The 20,582-nt window shown below is 48.8% G+C and overlaps 2 protein-coding genes across 2 annotated transcripts in view; one reads left to right on the forward strand and one right to left on the reverse strand.

Annotated features, from left to right (window-relative positions):
• The window catches only part of coro7 (coronin 7), a 181,350-nt gene that overhangs the window by 93,388 nt on the left and 67,380 nt on the right, over positions 1-20,582 (reverse strand). The window lies entirely within an intron of this gene.
• LOC134352182 (vasorin-like) lies at positions 1,368-19,893 on the forward strand. Its single transcript, XM_063059456.1, has 2 exons — positions 1,368-1,679; positions 17,433-19,893. The coding sequence occupies exons 1-2, from the start codon at positions 1,645-1,647 to the stop codon at positions 19,369-19,371; spliced, it is 1,974 nt and encodes a 657-aa protein (XP_062915526.1). The 5' UTR covers positions 1,368-1,644; the 3' UTR covers positions 19,372-19,893.

Genomic DNA, 20,582 nt, shown 5'->3' on the forward strand with positions numbered 1-20,582 from the left:
TATTATGTTCTTATTAAAACTCAGTGAACTGTTGTTCCTTTTCTGTACCTCTCCCTCTGCACTTGAGCTATCACTGTACTCCTCGCATCTTTCTACACACACTGCTGTACACCCTCAACTCCTGTACCTGTGCACAAGGTGTGGGCAGAATCTAAACAAACTGGATCGCTCAGTCTTGGCTGCACACGACAAGGAAATAAAGCATACTGCAGACGCTCGATGGAATGTCTCTTCCGACAGAATAATGAACCTTAATGGAGGAGGAAGTTGAAGGCAGATAATTTACTCAAGATAACCAGAGACAGAAGTTGGAGACTGAGGTTCAGTTTCACTGCACGAACGTTCAGCAATGTTACAAACAAAATCATTCTACAGAGCAACACACACAAAATGCCGGAGGAACTCAGCAGGTGAGACAGCATCTGTGGAGGGGAATACCGAGACCCTTCATCAGGACTGGAAAGGAAGAGGACAGAAGCCAGAATGAGAAAGTGGAGTCCTGACGAAGGGTCCCTGCATTTTGTGTGTGTGCTTCTCCTGGTTGCCAGCATCTGCAGAATCTCCTGTGTTTATTCTACAGTGTAGCCTGCATGTTGGAAATGGACTGTACTGACAGTCAGAAAGTGTAGACGATTCGGTTAAGAGGGTGTGGGGTGGAGGGCCAGTAACATCATAAAGGATCCCACCCACCCTGCTCATGGACTACTTAACCCACTTTCATCAGGGAGGAGGCTACGTAGCCTCTAATCAGGACCACTAGCTTCAAAAACAGTTCCTTTCCTCAAGCAGCAAGGCTTATGAACACCTCCACCCACTAACCCACCCCTCCACGCTGCCAACCACCACTACTTTATTATTTCCTGTCAGAATCACCTTATGTACAGGCACTCCTGTGCCTGAGGCCACTTTATATTCATACAATCAATGTATACAAGGTACTTTATGTATTTATACTTATTGTGCTTTTTATTATTATTGAGTTCTTTATCTTTTTTTGTGCTGCATCATATATGGAGTAACACATTCTCCTTTACACTTGTGTACTGGAAATGACATTAAACAATCTTGAATCTTGGAATATTTTTTGAACTATTCCAGAGCTTCTTCTGGGACCTACCAGACTACACTGCAGACCAAGTGACTCCCAAATGGAGTCTGTGGACTGAGTGACGTGTGACTTTGAACTGTTGCTGCTGATATAAGCAGTCTGTGGGTTAGGTTAATGGTGTTAAATGCCAGATGCAGTGCTCATGTCAAATACTGGAATATTCAAATGTAGGGGAACAAAGCTGCCCACGGAATTTTTCCTCTCATTTGTCACTCTTCAAGAAGCCAGCACACATCAAAACATTTCATGGAAACTTTGCCACACGGCACTCGAAGGGTTAAGGTGGCTCCAGTCGGAGAGGAGTGGTGATTCCAGCTCCCTCCCACTCTCTCCGAGCGAGAAGCCCAGCCTGCACTCATTAGTACTGCTTCTGCCTGAACCGTGGGAGCAGTGAGCGCCGCGGTGCGACACAGGCAGACGGTGATGTTGTCTGCCGTTCCGTGATCCGGAGGGTGAGAGCCTCGTGTCACTCTTGCACCGAGACGTGCTGCCGGTCCCGGGGGGGGGAAGATCTTACACCCACACATCAGAACATCATGCTCGTCTTTCCTCACTCAGCGTGGCCAGCAAGGTAAGACTGGTGTTATGTCTCTGCCATCGATCCCGCTCCCTCCCTGGTCAGTGAAATGAAACCAAGTCTCCTGACAAAATAACTTGCTGGGGTATTGCCTCCAGCTGAGAAGGAAAGTCTCTCCTCTCTCTCCGTCTGTCTATGTTGTTCTGAAGATCAAGCCCTCCAACTCTCACAGCAGTGAGACACTGCATCAGTAACTAAGTGGCACTAAACTTGACTGACAAACGAACCCCAGCCCTCAACACAATTAAAATAAATATGTACATGAAATAAAAACAAAGGTAATCGGTGATAAGAGCCATAGATCGACTGGACAGCCACAGACTTTTCTCCCCCAGGGCGGAAATTGCTAATGCAAGGGAGAATACTTCTAAGATGATTAAAGGAAAGTTTAGGGGGGGATGTCAGAGTTAAGTTTTTTTACACAGAGAGTAGTGGGGGCATGGAATGCCCTGCCAGGGGTTTGGTAGAGGCAGATACATTAGGGACATTTGACAGACTCTTAGACAGGCCCATGGGTGGAGGGCTATGTGGGAGGGAGGGGTTAAATTGAACTGCAGTAGGTTTAAAGTCAGCACAACACTATTGGCTGAAGGGCCTGTACTGTGCTGTAATGGTCTATGTAACTCTCGGAGCCCAGGCCAGTGTGACGCAGACCACACTACCCTTGATCAGAGCTGTAGCTACTGTTCATACAGCAGGATATGAGTGTTTTGGTGTATAACTGTTTATACCTCCTGGTATCAGTGAAATGGCACCATGAACGCAGAAGATCACGGGGAAGATTGAGTTGAAAAGCAAACAGATACAGAACCATGATGGGGAGGGAGTTCAGGGTTTAGTGACCAAAGGCTGGGGTGGGAAAGGGTTGGGGAGGGTTTTGGGAGAAGCAGCTGAGGGCATGCCAGTGATGGATGAGGGCCGGAGGCTGCCAACATAGGGAAGGGAGAGTGAAAAACAAGCTTGAGGATTTTGTGGAGATCTATCGAACTCAAGAAGTATTGCAGCGCTGGGTGCTAGAGAACTGGGGCCAGTGTGGGCCAGTGCACTGGATTCCAGCCATCTGTGGCCAGTGCAGATCAGTGCACTGGATGCTAGAGAACTGGGGCCAGTGCACCAGATGCTAGAGAACTGGGGCCAGTGTGGGCCAGTGCACTGGATTCCAGCCACCTGCGGCCAGTGCGGATCAGTGCACTGGATGCTAGTGAACTGGGGCCAGTGCACTGGATGAACTGGACATACTCCCTTCAACAATGGTACAAGGCTGAGCAAACACACTGACAGAGAAAGGAACTGTCGACTCGTGGTAATGACCTCAGTAGTGGAGAGTTGAGACTGGGGCAGGGCCAGTGGTCTTGAGGGAAGGACAGAGCAGTCTCACTCACAACCGGCGAGGCAGAGATCAAGATCAACCTAAGTGTGCAGGAAATTCAGAGGTGATCGAGAGATTAGGGTCAATTTTCCCAATAATCTATAGGGATTAAACTGGAAAACCATGCCTCACCCCATGTGTAAACAGACAGAAGCATCATTTATTCAGATTCTGCCTCAGTCCCTGAGGTACGAGTTTCATTCACCAGGATGAGATACTCTCTAATTCAGAGTAAACATTACAGGAAATTGAGAGAGTGAACAGGACGAGCCTGAATTACCACTCGGACTAGTTGTGAATCATTTTGTTTAAAAGGCGCGATTCTAGCTGTCCAGAGAAGGTGTTACTGTGCGCTACAAATACCACAGATTGAACAAACAAATCCTTTCAGGAGCAAACCCAATGGGGAAAAGGGAGCAGTTTATTACAATGCTCACTGACGAAACCATTAACGTGTCACAGGGAAAATGAAGAAATGCTGATCAGATGATAAGTCTCCAAATACCCTGTCCAAGAGAGAGGCCAGTCTCTGCCCACAGCACAGTGAGACACTCCCTCCCTCAGGGAGCACAGCAGCGTTGCAGTTAGCACAATCACTTTAAAGCATCAGTGGTGGGCAAACCGCTGCTGTGACCACGTGGGTGAGTCTCCTCGGGGTGCTCTGGTTTCCTCCCACATGCTAAAGATATATGGGTTAGGGTAAGCTGTTGGCATGTCACGTTGGTGCCAGAAGCATGGCGACACTCGCAAGCTGTCCAAGCACATCCTCAGAGTGTGGGGGTTACTGACACAAAACGACAGATTTCACCGAATGTTTCAATGTATATCCGACAAACAAAGTGAATCTTTAAACTTCTCCACACACAGGACAGTGAGAGACCCCCCCCCATATACACACAGGACAGTGAGAGACCCTCACCCCCCATATACACACAGGACAGTGAGGGACCCTCACCCCTCATATACACACAGGACAGTGAGAGACCCTCACCCCCCATATACACACAGGACAGTGAGAGACCCTCACCCCCCATATACACACAGGACAGTGAGGGACCCTCACCCCTCATATACACACAGGACAGTGAGAGACCCTCACCCCCCATATACACACAGGACAGTGAGGGACCCTCACCCCTCATATACACACAGGACAGTGAGAGACACCCCCTCCCCCCATATACACACAGGACAGTGAGAGACCCCCCCCATATACACACAGGACAGTGAGAGACCCTCACCCCCCATATACACACAGGACAGTGAGGGACCCTCACCCCTCATATACACACAGGACAGTGAGAGACACCCCCTCCCCCCATATACACACAGGACAGTGAGAGACCCTCACCCCCCCCATATACACACAGGACAGTGAGAGACCCTCACCCCTCATATACACACAGGACAGTGAGAGACCCTCACCCCCCATATACACACAGGACAGTGAGGGACCCTCACCCCTCATATACACACAGGACAGTGAGAGACACCCCCTCCCCCCATATACACACAGGACAGTGAGAGACCCTCACCCCCCCCATATACACACAGGACAGTGAGAGACCCTCACCCCTCATATACACACAGGACAGTGAGAGACCCTCACCCCCCATATACACACAGGACAGTGAGAGACCCCCCCCATATACACACAGGACAGTGAGAGACCCTCACCCCCCATATACACACAGGACAGTGAGGGACCCTCACCCCCCATATACACACAGGACAGTGAGAGACACCCCCTCCCCCCATATACACACAGGACAGTGAGAGACCCCCCCCCCATATACACACAGGACAGTGAGAGACCCTCACCCCCCATATACACACAGGACAGTGAGGGACCCTCACCCCTCATATACACACAGGACAGTGAGAGACACACCCCTCCCCCCATATACACACAGGACAGTGAGAGACCCTCACCCCCCCCATATACACACAGGACAGTGAGAGACCCTCACCCCTCATATACACACAGGACAGTGAGAGACCCCCCCCCATATACACACAGGACAGTGAGAGACCCTCACCCCCCATATACACACAGGACAGTGAGGGACCCTCACCCCTCATATACACACAGGACAGTGAGAGACACCCCCTCCCCCCATATACACACAGGACAGTGAGAGACCCTCACCCCCCCATATACACACAGGACAGTGAGAGACCCTCACCCCTCATATACACACAGGACAGTGAGAGACCCTCACCCCCCCCCATATACACACAGGACAGTGAGAGACTCTCACCCCCCATATACACACAGGACAGTGAGAGACCCCCCCCCATATACACACAGGACAGTGAGAGACCCTCACCCCCCCCCCCATATACACACAGGACAGTGAGGGACCCCCCCCCATATACACACAGGACAGTGAGAGACCCTCACCCCCCCCATATACACACAGGACAGTGAGGGACCCTCACCCCCCACACACCCATGGCAATAAGGCGATCCATCGATCCATCACAGAGCACACAGACTGAACTATAAATGATGGTTGCCTGTTATACTTTGGATACTGCTGAGATTTTCTTGGCAACAAAGTGCATGTGAGAGAATGTTGTTATAAACAGGGGATAGTGTTTCTGTGGTTGTGGGACAGGATGGATTTATAATACTGTCTTATTACTGTGAGATGGTATGCTGTGGTGTATCTCATTGCTACAGCCAGCACATACTGGAGGCCAGTCTTTGGACAAGAGCTTCAGAGTACAGAAAGGTAAACAGGCTCCGAGCTACTGGTGTTTAATTAAAAAGTTGAGAGCTCAACAGGAACTTCTTCTTCTCTTGTCTGGAGCTTTGAGATGGCTTTAACCCAGGGGTAATCCTTGTGAAGGTCAGGCTGATTCTGACCAGAGCCACCCGAAGGAAGAATGTCAGATATGCAGACTAAACAATCACCGCTACCTTCTGACTCAGCTCTCTCTATGCTGAAGCACCAGCTCCCCATCTTGAACAGCACAGCCACACCCAACACCATCATCCCTCCTCCCCCGACCGCTGCTGAACATCAGAACCTTCCCCTCAGGGTCGTGTAATGGATATCAGCCCCTCTCCTTCGCGGCTATGTGAACGTAGCCCTCACCTCGCCTGATGTCAGTCCCTTGGAGCTACGTTGCTGTCAGAATGTATGACGACACATCCGGGCTGCCCTCAGCATATCCTTTAGTTGTGCTGGTTGTTGCAAACAACGCATCTCCCTGTGATAAATAAATCCCAATCTGAGGTGAGGTGTCAGCTCTGACTCAGCAGCCAAATTACCTCAACATTGAGTCCTACCTCCAGAGAGATGGGACTCGATCTTGCCTTGCTCTCTACAACAAGCAGAAGGGGAGCTGCTCTGTCACGGGGCCACCCCTAGACAGGACCCCTTGCCCCACGTTATGATCCCACAGAGTCATAGGGTATACAGCACAGAAACAGGCTCTTCAGCCCAACTAGTTATACCAGCCACAGCACCCTCCCTGTTAGTCTCCATTGCCCATTTGGATCTTAATCTTCCAAACCCCTCTCCTCCATGCACCCATCCAAATGAATCCTAAATGTTGTAACTGTACGTTCCTCTGGCAGCTCGTTCCAGGTACTCACTGCCCTCTGTGTAAAGAAGTTACCTCTCAGGTCCCTTCTATCTGCTCCTTAATTTGACAAAATGATGCTGACCTGATTGTGGCCTTACCTCCATTTCCCTGTCAGTTTCTTCAATCTCCTGCTGTTCAGAAAATAATTTACTACTAACTGATGGAATAACGTTACCCTAAGCAAGCAGTTTTGGGCCCCTTTTCTACGAAGAATTGTGCGGGCAATGGAAGGGGTCCAGAGAAGGTATATGAGAATGATTCTGTGAATTAAGGGATTAATGTATGTGAAGTGTTTGTTGGCTCTGGGCCTGTTCTTGCTGGAATTTAGAATTATGGGGAGATCTCATTGAAACCTATTGAATACTGTAAGGTCTAAATAGAGTGGACGTGGAGAGGACATTTCCTACAGTGGACACAGCCTCAGAATCTATTCAGATATCCATTTAGGACAGAGATGAGGAGGAGTTTCTTTAGATATATGGTGGTGAATCTGTGGAATTCATTGCCACAGATGGCTGTGGAAGTCAAGTCATTGGGTGTATTTAAAATGGAGTTTGATAGGTTCTTGATTAGTCAGGGTGTCAAAGGTTACAGGGAGAAAGTAAGAGAATGGAGTTGAGAGGGATAATAAATCAGCCATGATCAAATGGCAAAGCAGACTCGATGGGCTGAGTGGCCTTATAAGACCGTAAGATACTGGAGCAGAATTAGGCCATTTGGGCCCACCATCATTTCATTATGGCAAATCTAATTTTTCTTTCAGCCTGTCTCCTGCCTTCTTCCTGTATCCCTTCATGCCCTGACAAATCAACAATCTATTAACCTCTGCCTTAAATATACATAAAGACTTGGCCTCCACAGCTGCCTGTGGCAAAGAATTCCACAGATTCACCACTTGCTAACGAAAGAAATTCCTCCTCATCTCCATTCTAAACAGACACTGCTCTATTCTGAGGCTGTGCCCTCTGGTCCCTGAGTCTCCCTTACGTATGTGAGGAGGTCTGAGCGAGAGGAACACAAGTCCTGGTGCAGAGCTGTAAGGTGGAAAAGGCCCTGGTGCTGTGATGGGTCGTGAAGCAGAGTGATACTGAGTGCAGTTTCAGTGCCCACCCCCCTCCCCTGGGGTCCCAACCCACAAGAGCAGGAGGGTCCGACTGCATCTGTCCCACATCATTGCAGCCCAAAGCACCGTCTCGCATTACATCAACACATCTTGAAATCATCCCTTGGAAAAATAAGGCAGAAGCCCAGGCAGTGTTGCCTTACTGTGAAGCAGGGTGTGTCATCGTGTTGTTTTTGGAAAGGATGGTGGTGATGGAGCTGATGGGCTGAGTCCACCACCGACCACTTCCCCTTCGCTGGCATCCATTGTGCCTTACAACCCGATCTTCCCCCACCCAGCCTCAAACACATGGGAAGGACTTGCGACCACCAGTTGCACCCCTCACTCCCCTGGGGTATCAGATTCCTGGTGGCCCCAGATGTTAAGAGTGCTACGTTCAATCATTCCCAGCTCTGAGGTAGAATTATAGTTTGTTTATTGTCCTCTGACTGTACATATATACAACCAAACAAAACAACATTCCTCCAGACCACTGTGCACCCACAAAGCATACATCACACACAGCACATCAAACAAAGTATGACTACAAATAAGTTAATAAAATACGATTCAAAATGTATGCAGTCTGCGGCACGGGTAAACAGCTCATTGTCCTAGAGACAAGACCTCACTGGTGGCAGGGTACTCATTAGGAGGAAGCTGTTACCCAGACTGACAATCCTAGTCCTCATGCTTCCTGATGTACTGGGTCAAAGAGATTGTGGGACTGGTGGTAGGGATCCTCAACAATGCTTTGGGCCCTTCGTATACAACAGTCCTGGTTAACGTGACAAATAGAGGGGGCTGAAGACCCCTCCTCTTTGTGAGATCTACGGGGAAACTGTAGCACTGTAGAACAGAAACAGGCCTCTCGGCCCACCTAGTCCATGCTGAACTATTAATCTGCCTAGTCCCATCAACTGCACCTAACCATAGCCCTCTATACCCCTCTCAGCCATATACCACCCAAATTTCCCTTAATTATTGAAATCAAACCTGCACACATTTCTACTGGCGGCTCGTTCTACACTCGCACCAATCTCGGAGTGAAGAAGCTCCCCTCAGGTTCCTCTTAAATAGTCATAGTCAGACTTTATTGATCCCGAGGGAAATTGGTTTTCGTTACAGTTGCACCATAAATAGTTAAATAGTAATATGTAAATTATGCCAGGAAATAAGTCCAGGACCAGCCTATTGGCTCAGGGTATCTGACCCTCCAAGGGAGGAGTTGTAAAGTTTGATGGCCACAGGCAGGAATGACTTCCTATGACGCTCTGTGTTGCATCTCAGTGGAATGAGTCTCTGGCTGAATGTACTCCTGTGCCCAACCAGTACATTATGTAGTGGATGGGAAACATTGACCAAGATGGCATGCAACTTGGACAGCATCCTCTTTTCAGACACCACCATGAGAGAGTCCAGTTCCATCCCCACAACATCACTGGCCTTACGAATGAGTTTGTTGATTATGTCGGTGTCTGCTACCCTCAGCCTGCTGCCCCAGCACACAACAGCAAACATGATAGCACTGGCCACCACAGACTCGTAGAACATCCTCAGCATCGTCTGGCAGATGTTAAAGGACCTCAGTCTCCTCAGAAAATAGAGACGGCTCTGACCCTTCTTGTAGACAGCCTCAGTGTTCTTTGACCAGTCCAGTTTATTGTCAATTTGTATCCCCAGGTATTTGTAATCCTCCACATTTGTAAATATTCACCTTTCACACTTAACCCATGACCTCTAGTTCTGCTCTCACCCCACCTCAGTGGAAAATAGCCTGCTTGCATTTACCCTATCTATACTCAATATTTTGTATACCTTCATAAGATTTCCCCCATTCTCCTACACTCCAGGGAAAAAAAAGCCCTAACCTACTGAACCTTTCCTAATAACTCAGGTCCTCAAATCCCAGCAACATCCTTGTAAATTTTCTTTTTACTTATTTATTTAGAGATATAGGCCGGAACCAGCCCTTCCAGCCCACCAGCAACGCACTGATCCAACAATAACCTCATCACAGGACAACTTTTAATGACCAATTAACCTATCAAGGGGTACATTTTTAGAATGAGGCAGGAAACTGGATCACCCAGAGGAAACCCAGGAGTTCATGGAAAGGAAGGGGACACCAGCAAGGGTGACAGCCCAACAGTTGTAGCTGGTGCTTTTTGGGGGAAATTTGGAAGGTGTAGGAAAGATACATTCTAAAAATGGAGCATTCTAAAGGGAGGATGCGGCAACTGTGTCTGACGAGGGAAGTCAAAGACAGCATTAAAGCAAAAGAGAGGGCATAATATAGAGCAAAAAAAATAGCGGGAAGATAGAGGATTTGGAAGCCTTTCAAAAACCAGAAGACAAAAAAAAATAAGCAGAGAAAAGATGAAATATGAAAGTAAGCTAGCCAATAATATAAAAGAGGATACAAAAATATGTTTTTTTCCAGATATTTAAAGTGTAAATGAGAGACAGGAGTGGATATTGGACCACTGGAAAATGACACTGGAGAGGTAGTAATGGGGGACAAACTTAATAAGTATTTTACATGATTCTTCACTGTGGAAGACACTAGCAAAATGCCAGAAATGTGAGTGTCAGGGAGCAGAAGTGAGTGTTGTTGCTATTAATAAGGAGAAGGTGCTTGGGAAGCTGAAAAGTCTGAAGGTAAACAAGTCACCTGGACCAGATGGACTACATGTACCCAGGGTTCTGAAAGAGGAGGCTGAGGAGCTTGTGAAGGCATTATTAATGATCTTTCAAGAATCACTAGATTTTAGAATGGTTCCTGAGGACAGGAAAATTGCAAATGTCACTTCACTCTTTAAGGAGAGAGGGAGGGAGACAGGAGAAAGGAAATTATGGGCCAGTTAATCTGACCAGTGGTTGGAAAGATGTTACAGTCTATTATTAAAGATGAGATTTCAGGATACTTGAGGCATATAATAAGATAGGCCAAAGTCAGCATGATTTTCAAAAGGGGAAATCTTGTCTGACAGATCTATGGAATTCTTTGTGGAAATAACAGGCAGGATAGACAAAGGAGAGTCAGTGGATGTTGTGTATTTGGATTTTCAGAAGGCCTTTGACAAGGTGCCACACGAGGCTGCTTACCAAGATAAGAGCCCGTGGCATTACAGGAAAGGTACCAACACGGATAGGAGGTTGGCAGGAGGCAAAGAGAGGGAATAAAGGGGGTCATTACTGGTTGGCTGCCAGTGACTAGTAGTGTGCTGCAGGGGTCAGTGTTGGGAACTCTTCTTTTCACATTCTGTGTCAATGATTTGGATGAAGGATCAATAGCTTTGTGGCCAAATTTGTGGACAATAGAAAGACAGGTAGAGGGGCAGGTAGTACTGAGGAAGCAGGGTGTCTGCAGAAGGACTTGGGTAGATTGGGGGAATGGGGAAAAAAGTGGTAGATGGAATATAGTGTAGGAGAGTCTATGGTCATCCACCTTGGTAGAAGAAATAAAGATGCAGACTATTTCCTAAATGGGGAGAAAATACAAAAATCAGATGTGCAGATGGACTTGGGAGTCGTTATGCAGAATTCCCTGAAGGTTAACTTGCAGGTTGAGTTGGTGGCAAGGATGCACGCACAATGTTATCAATCATTTTGAGAGAACTAGAATATAAGAGCAAGGATGTGATGCTGAGGCTTTATAAGGCACTGGTGAGGCCACACTTGGAGTATTGAGAGCAGTTGGTCCCCTTATCTTAGAAAATATGTACTGGCATTGGAGGGGGTCCAGAGGAAATTCAACAGAATGATCCCAGGAATGAAAGGGTTAACATGAGCATTTGATGTATCTGGGTCTGTACTCGCTGGAGTTTAGAAAAATGAGGGCAGTCTCATTGAAACCTGTTGAATATTGAAAGGTCTGGATGGAGTGGATGAGGAGAGAATGTTTCCTATAGTGGGGGAGTCTAGGACCAGAGCGCAGAGCTTCAGAATTGAGGGATGTCAATTTATAACAGAGATGAGGAGGAATTACTTTGCCACAGACAGCTGTCCAGGCCAAGACTTTGGGTATATCTAAAGTGGAGGTTGATAGGTTCTTGGGTGGTCAGGGCGTCAAAGGTAATGGGGAGGAGGCAGAAGAATGGGATTGAGAGGGATAATAAATCAGCCGAGATGGAATGGTAGAACAGACTCGACAGGCTGAATAGCCTACTTCTGCTCCTGAGTCTTATGGTCTAAGTTGAAAGAGAAGCATAGAAGAGTCACAGATGGCCCACCTGAAAGTCAGTACAAACTAGCAGCACAGATGGTGTTTTTTGTTATTCCAGTGTGAGATCAGGAAATACTGATGTACTCAGGACGTCATAAAAACAGTCACTGGTGCTCTATCAATAACAATTAGTTTTATTATCACTGACATGCGCTCATACCTTCTGCACCTAATAAAGCAGCCACTGAGAGTGTGTTCATGGTCTTCTGCTGCTGTAGCCCGTCTGCTTCTAGGTTTGATGTGCTGTGCATTCAGAGATGCTCTTCTGCACACCACTGTTGTAACGTGTGGTTACTTGAGTTCCTGTCGCCTTCCTGTCAGCTTGAACCAGTCTGGCCATTCTCCTCTAACCCCTCATTAACAAAGTGTTTTCACCCACAGAACTCTCTCTCACTGGATGTTTTTTTTCGTTTTTCACACCATTCTCTGTAAACTCTAGAGACTGTTGTGCGTGACAATCCCAGGAGGTCAGCAGTTTCTGAGATACTCAAACCACCCTGTCTGGCACCAACAATCATTCCATGGTCCAAGTCACTTAGGTCACATTTCTCCTTCATCTGATGTTTGGTCTGAAACAACTGAACCTCTTGACCATGTCTGCATGCTTTTATGTACTGAGTTGCTGCCACATGATTGGCTGATTAGATAGTTGCATTAATGAATAGGTATCCAGGTGTACCTAATAAAGTGTCCACTGAATAGATGTCGTGAAATCCGTTGTTTTGGGGCAACAGTACAGTACAATAGGTGAAAATTATTATAAATTATAATATAGAATATAAATTTTAAAAATTGTGCAAGAGTTGGGGGGGAGAGCGAGCCAAGGGAGCGAGCGAGAGGTGGGGGGGGGAGAGAGGGAGAGGATGGAGAAGTGCGAGAGAGAGTGGGTTGAGTGAGAGACACACACACACAGGAGTGGCAGGGGTATTTATTGTGGTTGTACTGGTCTCTGTTTCTCACATGGGAAGGGTGCCTGCCTTGAGGGATGTGTTGGGTTGGGAAGGGTGCTGTGAAATGCCGGTCTTTGTGAGGAGTGGGCTGGGGAGAATTGATTGCTGTCTCCCTGTGAGTGTGGGGGTGGCTGACTGCCCACTCTCTGCACAGGGCTCTGGGAATACTTGTCTCTCTTTTTGAAATGTACGTTTTATTAATTCAATCTGTTACAGCACATTCCTCCTCCCCAGCAGGCCCTGATGTGGTCTGGAAATAGTACAGAATAAATCAAATTTTCTAAAAATACTCTTTATGGAGAGAACATTCCCTAGCGCTGACCTCCCCCTCCTTTCCTGCCAGAGAGGCTGGGCCCAGGGTGGGGGGGGATGGCGACACAGCACAGATGCTTTCACCCCCTTCTCACTGATCAGAGTGTGAGCGAGCTTGGACTGAACAGTTACTCACACACGCTGCCATCCATTCTGCTGACCACAACCCACCCAACCCCACCTTCCGCTTCATTGCAACCCCCACTCTCCCTCTGTTCCTCCACTTCCCACATTCACTCCTCCTCCCACCACCTCCGCAGTACTGACCAGGGTCACCACGCTCCCACTCTGGGAATTCTGAATCAGATCAAGCTTTCCAACAGATTTGGTGAGCATGGGAGTCAGACCCTCCTCTCTGGGCTCCGGGAACAGCTCCAACCTCCCATTTTGACTGCAAACTGAGAGCTGAATTTTAAACTCACCTCCCAACACTAACACACCTTTACCATTCACTGACACATAAACCCCAAAACAAACCACTCTCCATCCAGTAACACCCAAATCTACATCCTCTCCATCCAACAACACCCAAAAATACACGCTCTCCATCCAGTAACACCCAAAAAAACACCCTCTCCATCCAGTAACACTCAAAAAATACACCCTCCCTGTCCAACACCCCAAAATACACCATCCCCGTCCAGTAACACCCAAAAAAACACCCTCTCCATCCAGTAACACCCAAAAATACACCCTCTCCATCCAGTAACACCCTCCACATCCAGTAACACCCAAAAATACACCCTCCCCGTCCAGTAACACTCAAAAAATACACCCTCCCTGTCCAACAACACCCCAAAATACACCCTCTCCATCCAGTAACACCCAAAAATACACCCTCTCCGTTCAAGAACACACAAAAATACACCCTCCCCATCCAGTAACACCCATAAATACACCCTCCCCATCCAGTAACACCCAAAAATACACCCTCCCCATCCAGTAACACCCAAAAAATACACCCTCCCTGTCCAACAACACCCCAAAATACACCTTCCCCATCCAGTAACACCCAAAAATACACCCTCCCTGCTCAACACCCAAAAATACACCCTCCCTGCTCAACACCCAAAAATACACCCTCCCTGTTCAACAACACCCAAAAATACACCCTCCCCATCCAGTAACACTCAAAAATACACCCTCTCTGTCCAACACCCAAAAATACACCCTCCCCGTCCAATAACACCCAAAAAACACTCCCCATCAAACACCCAAAAATACACCCTCCCCATCCAGTAACACCCAAAAATCCTTGTCCAGTGGCAACCCCAAACCAACCCCTACTTGTCCAGTGACAACCCCAAACCAACCCCCCTTGTCCAGTGACAACCCCAAACCAACCACCCTTGTCCAGTGACAACCCCAGACTGACCCCTCCTTGTCCAGTGACAACTCCAGACTGACCCCTCCTTGCCCAGTGACAACTCCAAACCAACCCCCCTTGTCCAGTGACAACCCCAAACCAACCCCCCTTGTCCAGTGACAACCCCAAACTGACCCCTCCTTGTCCAGTGACAACCTCAAACCAACCCCTCCTTGTCCAGTGACAACTTCAGACTGACCCTTCCTTGTCCAGTGACAACTCCAAACCAACCCCCCTTGTCCAGTGACAACTCTAGACTGACCCCCTCCCCCTTGTCCAGTGACTCCCTGGAGCAGGCCTCACCGTTAGGTGGTACCATTCCCTGCACTCTGCGTTATCCCTGCGGGAAGTTGAATCACCCAGCTCCAGCAGCCACAGGAAAGTGCCCCCGGTGGCATTGCAGCAATGACAGGCCAATTTCCTAGTGTGGAACAAATGCTAGCCACTGGCCTTGGGCACCAGCATATTTCCCTCGCAAAGACAGGAAGCCAATGCAGCTTCATTTAACATTGTTACAGGAGGCAGCCTTGTAACATGCCTGTTTTACCATGGCGAGCATTCTGACTGGTTACATTATCTTCAAGTATGGAAGAGTCATGGCACAGGATCAGAAAAAGCTGGTTCTTGACTCAGCCAGCACTAGCCTCTCCCCCCACCCCAACCATTGGGGACATCTTCAAAAGGCAACTTCCATCATTAACGAGCCCCATCACACAGGACGTGCCCTCTTCTCATCGCTACCATCAGGGAGGAGGTACAGGAGCCCGAAGACACACACTCACTATTTCAGGAACAGCTTCTTCCACACCACCATCAGATTTCTGAACGGACAATGAACCCACGAACACCACCTCACCATTTTTGCTCTCATTTTGCACATTTAATTTTTTAAATACAGTGGATTCTATTTAATTGGGACCAGTACATTTTGGCCAATTAAGTGGCTGTCCCAATTAGCTGGTTTCATAGAAATAGTTTAAAAAGTACAAAAAAAAAGAACTACCACTTAACTGAGTAACAAATAATGTACTTAAATGAAATATGGAACAAATGAGAACACTACCAATAGTACTACAGTACTAGAAACACAAACACGAGCAAATCTACAGATGCTGGAAATTCAAGCAACACACACTTCGTCCTGACGAAGGGTCTCGGCCCGAAACGTCGACTGTACCTCTTCCTATAGATGCTGCCTGGCCTGCTGTGTTCACCAGCATTTTGATTGTGTTGACAGTACTATAAAACTGTGTTAGTTCATCGATGGAAAGAACACTGTGTATGCTGGCATGTTCTTTCGATTGACTGTAAATGAACAAACTTAGTACAGACACCTAGTGCAGATAATGGACTGCCTTCAACGAATGCATCCTCCAAATCTTCATTTTCATTGTAACAACCAAGATGATTGCTGATACCTTCAAATTCTTCATAGTTTCTAACTTGCTGAAGTAGTGAAATTGTTTCGTTTTCACTTTTGGCTGTTTCTGACATCTCCAGATCTGAATTGTCTTACTACTTATTTCTCAGCAACTATCAGTGACAAAAATCCCTGCTTTTGTAACACATACACAGACTACTGACGCTATAACTGTTTGCTCACCTCATTACAGGAACCATATAAATACTATAGAAAGAGTGCAGGAGAGATTTACAAGGATGTTGCATAGATTGGGGAGCACGCCTTATGAGAATAGATTGAGTGAACTTGGTCTTTTCTCCTTGGAGCAATGGAGAATGAGAGGTGACCTGATAGAGGTGTATAAGATGATGAGAGGCACTGATCGTGTGGATAGCCAGAGGCCTTTTCCCAGGGCTGAAATGGCTAGCACCAGGGGGCACAGTTTTATGGTGCATGGAAAAAGGTACCAAGGGGATGTCGGGATAATTTTTCACATAGAGAGTGGTGATATGTGGAATGGGCTGCCAGCGAAGGTGGTGGAGGCGGATACAATAGGGTCTTTTAAGAGACTCTTAGACAGGTACATGGAGCTTAGAAAAATAGAGGGCTATGCAGTAGGGAATCCCAGGCAGTTTCTAAAGTAGGTTACATGGTCGGCACAACATTGCGGGCCGAAGGGCCTGTAAGGTGCTGTGATTTCTATGTTTCTAAGCACGGTGTTGTAAGTAATGGCCACACAAGTGTGCACAACTGATGCTAGTTAGAAACAGTTTGGCAACAGTCTCCTGTCCCAATTAAGTGGCAGAGTGTCCCAAATAAATTCAGGGATTCCTGGCTATTTTCTCGATTAGTGTTTGTTCTTTAAGAGTTGTCCCAAATAAATGACTGTCCCAATTAACCAATGGCTGTACTGGTGAACCACTGGCCCAGTTAACTGGAATCCACTGTATATTTCCTATTGTAATTTAGCAGTCGTAGCAGGTGCCATCAATCCCAGGGGATCATGGATTTGCGCCTCTGGTGGACGGTGTCCTCTCCAGGGCGCAAGCCTGGGTGGGAAGATTTGAAGAACCGGCTGTTGCCCATACAGCGGGTTCCCCCTCTCCACGTCACTTATGTAGTCCAAGGGAAGGGCAAGTGCCGAGACAGCTTGGCACCAGTGTCGTCGCAGATAGAAATTGTAAATAGCATCAAACTGCCTTAGGGACCCCCGGCTCCAGATTTCTTCCTCGGGGTTTACTCCCAAAGCCTTTCCCATGGGTGGGTATGGCCGCAAGGCAGCGGTGGTTTAAAATCAGAGTTTCCCCTCTCCCCATTGTCATTTAGTATACATATGTATTCTGCCTCAGAACAACAAGTTTCATTACATACATCAGTGGTAATAAAGCTGATTCTTATTCTGCTGTTCCTTTCCCTGGCAGGGCGGGGACCCCGTGGCAGGGTCTGTGTGGACTTGCTGTTCTGGTGTTGCTGGCAGAGCTGCCCTCTCTCCACTGCTGTCCAGCCAAGTGCAACTGCAAGAGTTTGGGAATCCTGTGGTGCGTCAAGATAGGTTTGTCCACCCTTCCGCAGCATATTCCTTCCAACACCTCCGACATCTATGCCTTCGAGAACTCCATCTCAGTGCTGCGCAGCGAGGACTTTGCTGGCCTCAGGGAGCTGAAACTCCTCCACCTGTCACATAACAGGATTTCCCAGCTGCCGGGCCAGGTCTTCCGGCCCCTGGCTACCCTCTCCAACCTGGACCTGTCCTCCAACCAGATCACCGAGATCACCAACAAAACCTTCGCGGGGCTGCGGGACCTGGAGCGGCTGTACCTACAGAAGAACAAGATCGCTAGCGTCCAGGCGGGGGCCTTCGAGGACCTGGTCCGGCTGGTCGAACTTAAGCTACAGGACAATCTCCTCAAGCACATCCCCCCATTCCAGCTGCCCACCCTCCTGCTCCTGGACCTCAGTAGGAACGACATCCCGGGCACAGAGCTGGGCTCAGTCTTCCTGCCGGAGATCGAGTCACTGAAACTGGCAGGGCTGGGCTTGTCCACCATTGATGGGGAGATGTTCAAGGGTATGCGGGGCCTCCAAGAGCTGGACCTGTCTGACAATCAGCTGCTGAGCATGGCGGATGTGCTGAGGCACCTGGACGGGCTGACCTCCCTGAGCCTCCGGGGCAACAACCGGATCTCTCAGCTGCAGAATGAGGACTTCAAGCCCCTGAGAAGCCTACAGAAGCTGGACATCAGCGGGCTGGGCCTCAGCACTATCCCTCAGGGCTTCTTGGACCTTTTCCCTAACCTGCGGAGTCTGGAGGCAGCTGAGAACCCGTACCACTGCGTCTGCCAGCTGGGCTGGTTGGTGCAGTGGGCACGGCTTCACGGTGCCCTCTTCCAAAGGCAAGAAGAGACCCGGTGCCACTTCCCGCCAATCAACGCTGGCAGGCCGCTAGTGGAGCTGGCACTGGGGGACCTGGGCTGCCCCACCGGCCCGGCGACCACCATAGAGATCTTGCCCACCCGTGGGTCCCAGACAACAGTGGGCCACCAGGCCACGGTGCCACCAGAAGAACCATTGCCCTTCAATAGTAGGGCCACAGCTGGAGCCGTCACCAAGTCTGCACGCGAGCATGACGGGAGGCAACAGCCCTGCCCCTCGGCCGACTGCTTCAACGGGGGTATCTGCCAACTAGACAGGGCTGGGCGCCGGTTCTGTGCCTGCCCAGCAGGCTTCCATGGGGCCCACTGTGAGATAGAGAGCAATCACCTGGGCTCTCTAGTGAACATCAGCCAGACGACCAGCACCTCAGTCACTCTGAACCTCCAAGGTTTCAGGCTCTCACCAGTTTACTACAAGGGTCTCCGCCTGACGTACAAAGACTGGTCTGGTCCCGACCCCAGGCCGGTATCCCTCAACATCCCAACCTCACTGCAAGCGTACAGTATCCGTGGCCTGAGGCCTAACTCCACCTATCAGATCTGCGTCGGTACTCTGGGGGATACTGAGCTCAAGGCGGAGCCGTGCACAGTGGCGCACACATTGCCCATGAGCCAGCCAGCTCCATTTGTGCCATTTGTGCAGAAGGGGGCTGCCGACCTGACCAGTGTGATCTGGCCTGCCATTACAGGCGTCTTCCTGATCACACTTCTGGCAGTAGCTATCACTTACTACTGCCGGAAAAAGCACTCCAAGAAAGATCCAGTGCCAGGACTGGGAGCCCAGCCTTATGAGGTGGAAGGGATCAAACCATGCCTTCAAGAGGGCCTGGTCCTGTCCAACAGTCCAAAGGAAGCCGAGTGCCTTCCCCTGCAGACCGAATTGCCACTAATCCAGGAACATCAAAGCAACACTCCCAATGGCTTGTGACCATTGATTCCTTAAGATTACTGGCGATTTCCAAAGAGTGAAGACACCTGTAAAACTTCACTGCTTCAATCAATGTCAGTTCCTATAGAGAGGGGTCTGCACAGTATCCCCAAGGAGTTCCAATTCAAGTTGCTTAAAGAATCCAGTCCTGGTTTTCCTTGTCTCACTCTGCACACAAGCTCAGCCCAGGTTCCCCATGAAAAGTCCAATTACAAGGAGGGATCTTGGCTTCCAATATGCATGACTGTAAATATCACCAATACTAGCTATGCTACTCAGACAGTTCCCAGCGTGTAGCAAATGGTAGGGCCAAATTCCGCGGGCTCCGAAGCACCTGGAGAGCACGGATCACTGGCCATTACAAATCCTGTCTCACAAAATCCACTGCCTTCCCCTGACACAGCAGGAGGAACAGAAGGGGTAGTGGTGATCGCACACCACCCAACCCACCCGTTTGCTATTGTAAATTCTCAAACGCACATTATATATGATGATATTTGTAAGCAAATAAATATTTTTCTAGAGAACAGATATGTGAGCTGTCGTTTCCTTGTTGCAGGGGCAGTTAGGGGCTGCAGGGAATGGTCTACTGGAGCGGAAGTGGGGGGGGTGGGGAGAGGGGGCTGACACACTGCAGAAGTGAGAGTCAGGCTCAAACACTGGAGGCAGGAAGTCATAGGTGAGGCTGCTGTGTACAGTTTTGGTCACACCCTGTTGTAAGAAAGATGTTCTTAGAACACAGAACAGTACAGCGCAGGAACAGGCCCTTCGGCCCACAATGTTGTGCCGAACCCATTAAGTTTGTCATCAAATGGCCAACTAAACTAATCCCTTCTGCCTACACAATGTCTGTGTCCTCCTCCATTTCCCTCACAGTCAGGTGCCAATCTAAACGTCCCTCCTCATGGTTGCAAGTGGAACAAGTGCTACACCTGCCCCTACACCTCCTCCCTCACTATCGTTCAAGGCCCCAAACCGTCCTTCCAGGTGAGTCAACATTTCACCTGTGAGTCTGTTGGGGTCATTTACTGTGTCTGGTGCTCCCGGTGTGGCCTCCTGTACATCGGTGAGACCTGACATAGATTGGGAGACAGCTTCACTGAGCACCTACGCTCCATCCGCCAGAGGAAGTGGGACCTCCCAGTGACCACCCATTTTAATTCCACTTCCCATTCTCATTCCGACATGTCTATCCACGGCCTCCTACACTG

Source organism: Mobula hypostoma, chromosome 9 (assembly GCF_963921235.1).
Source record: "Mobula hypostoma chromosome 9, sMobHyp1.1, whole genome shotgun sequence".
Lineage (NCBI taxonomy): Eukaryota > Metazoa > Chordata > Chondrichthyes > Myliobatiformes > Myliobatidae > Mobula > Mobula hypostoma.

Coding starts and splice junctions, on each gene's coding strand:
- LOC134352182 (XM_063059456.1), top strand. CDS start 1,645: ATGCTCGTCTTTCCTCACTCAGCGTGGCCAGCAAG. Junction 1,680..17,432: donor CACTCAGCGTGGCCAGCAAG/GTAAGACTGGTG, acceptor TTTCCCTGGCAG/GGCGGGGACCCCGTGGCAGG.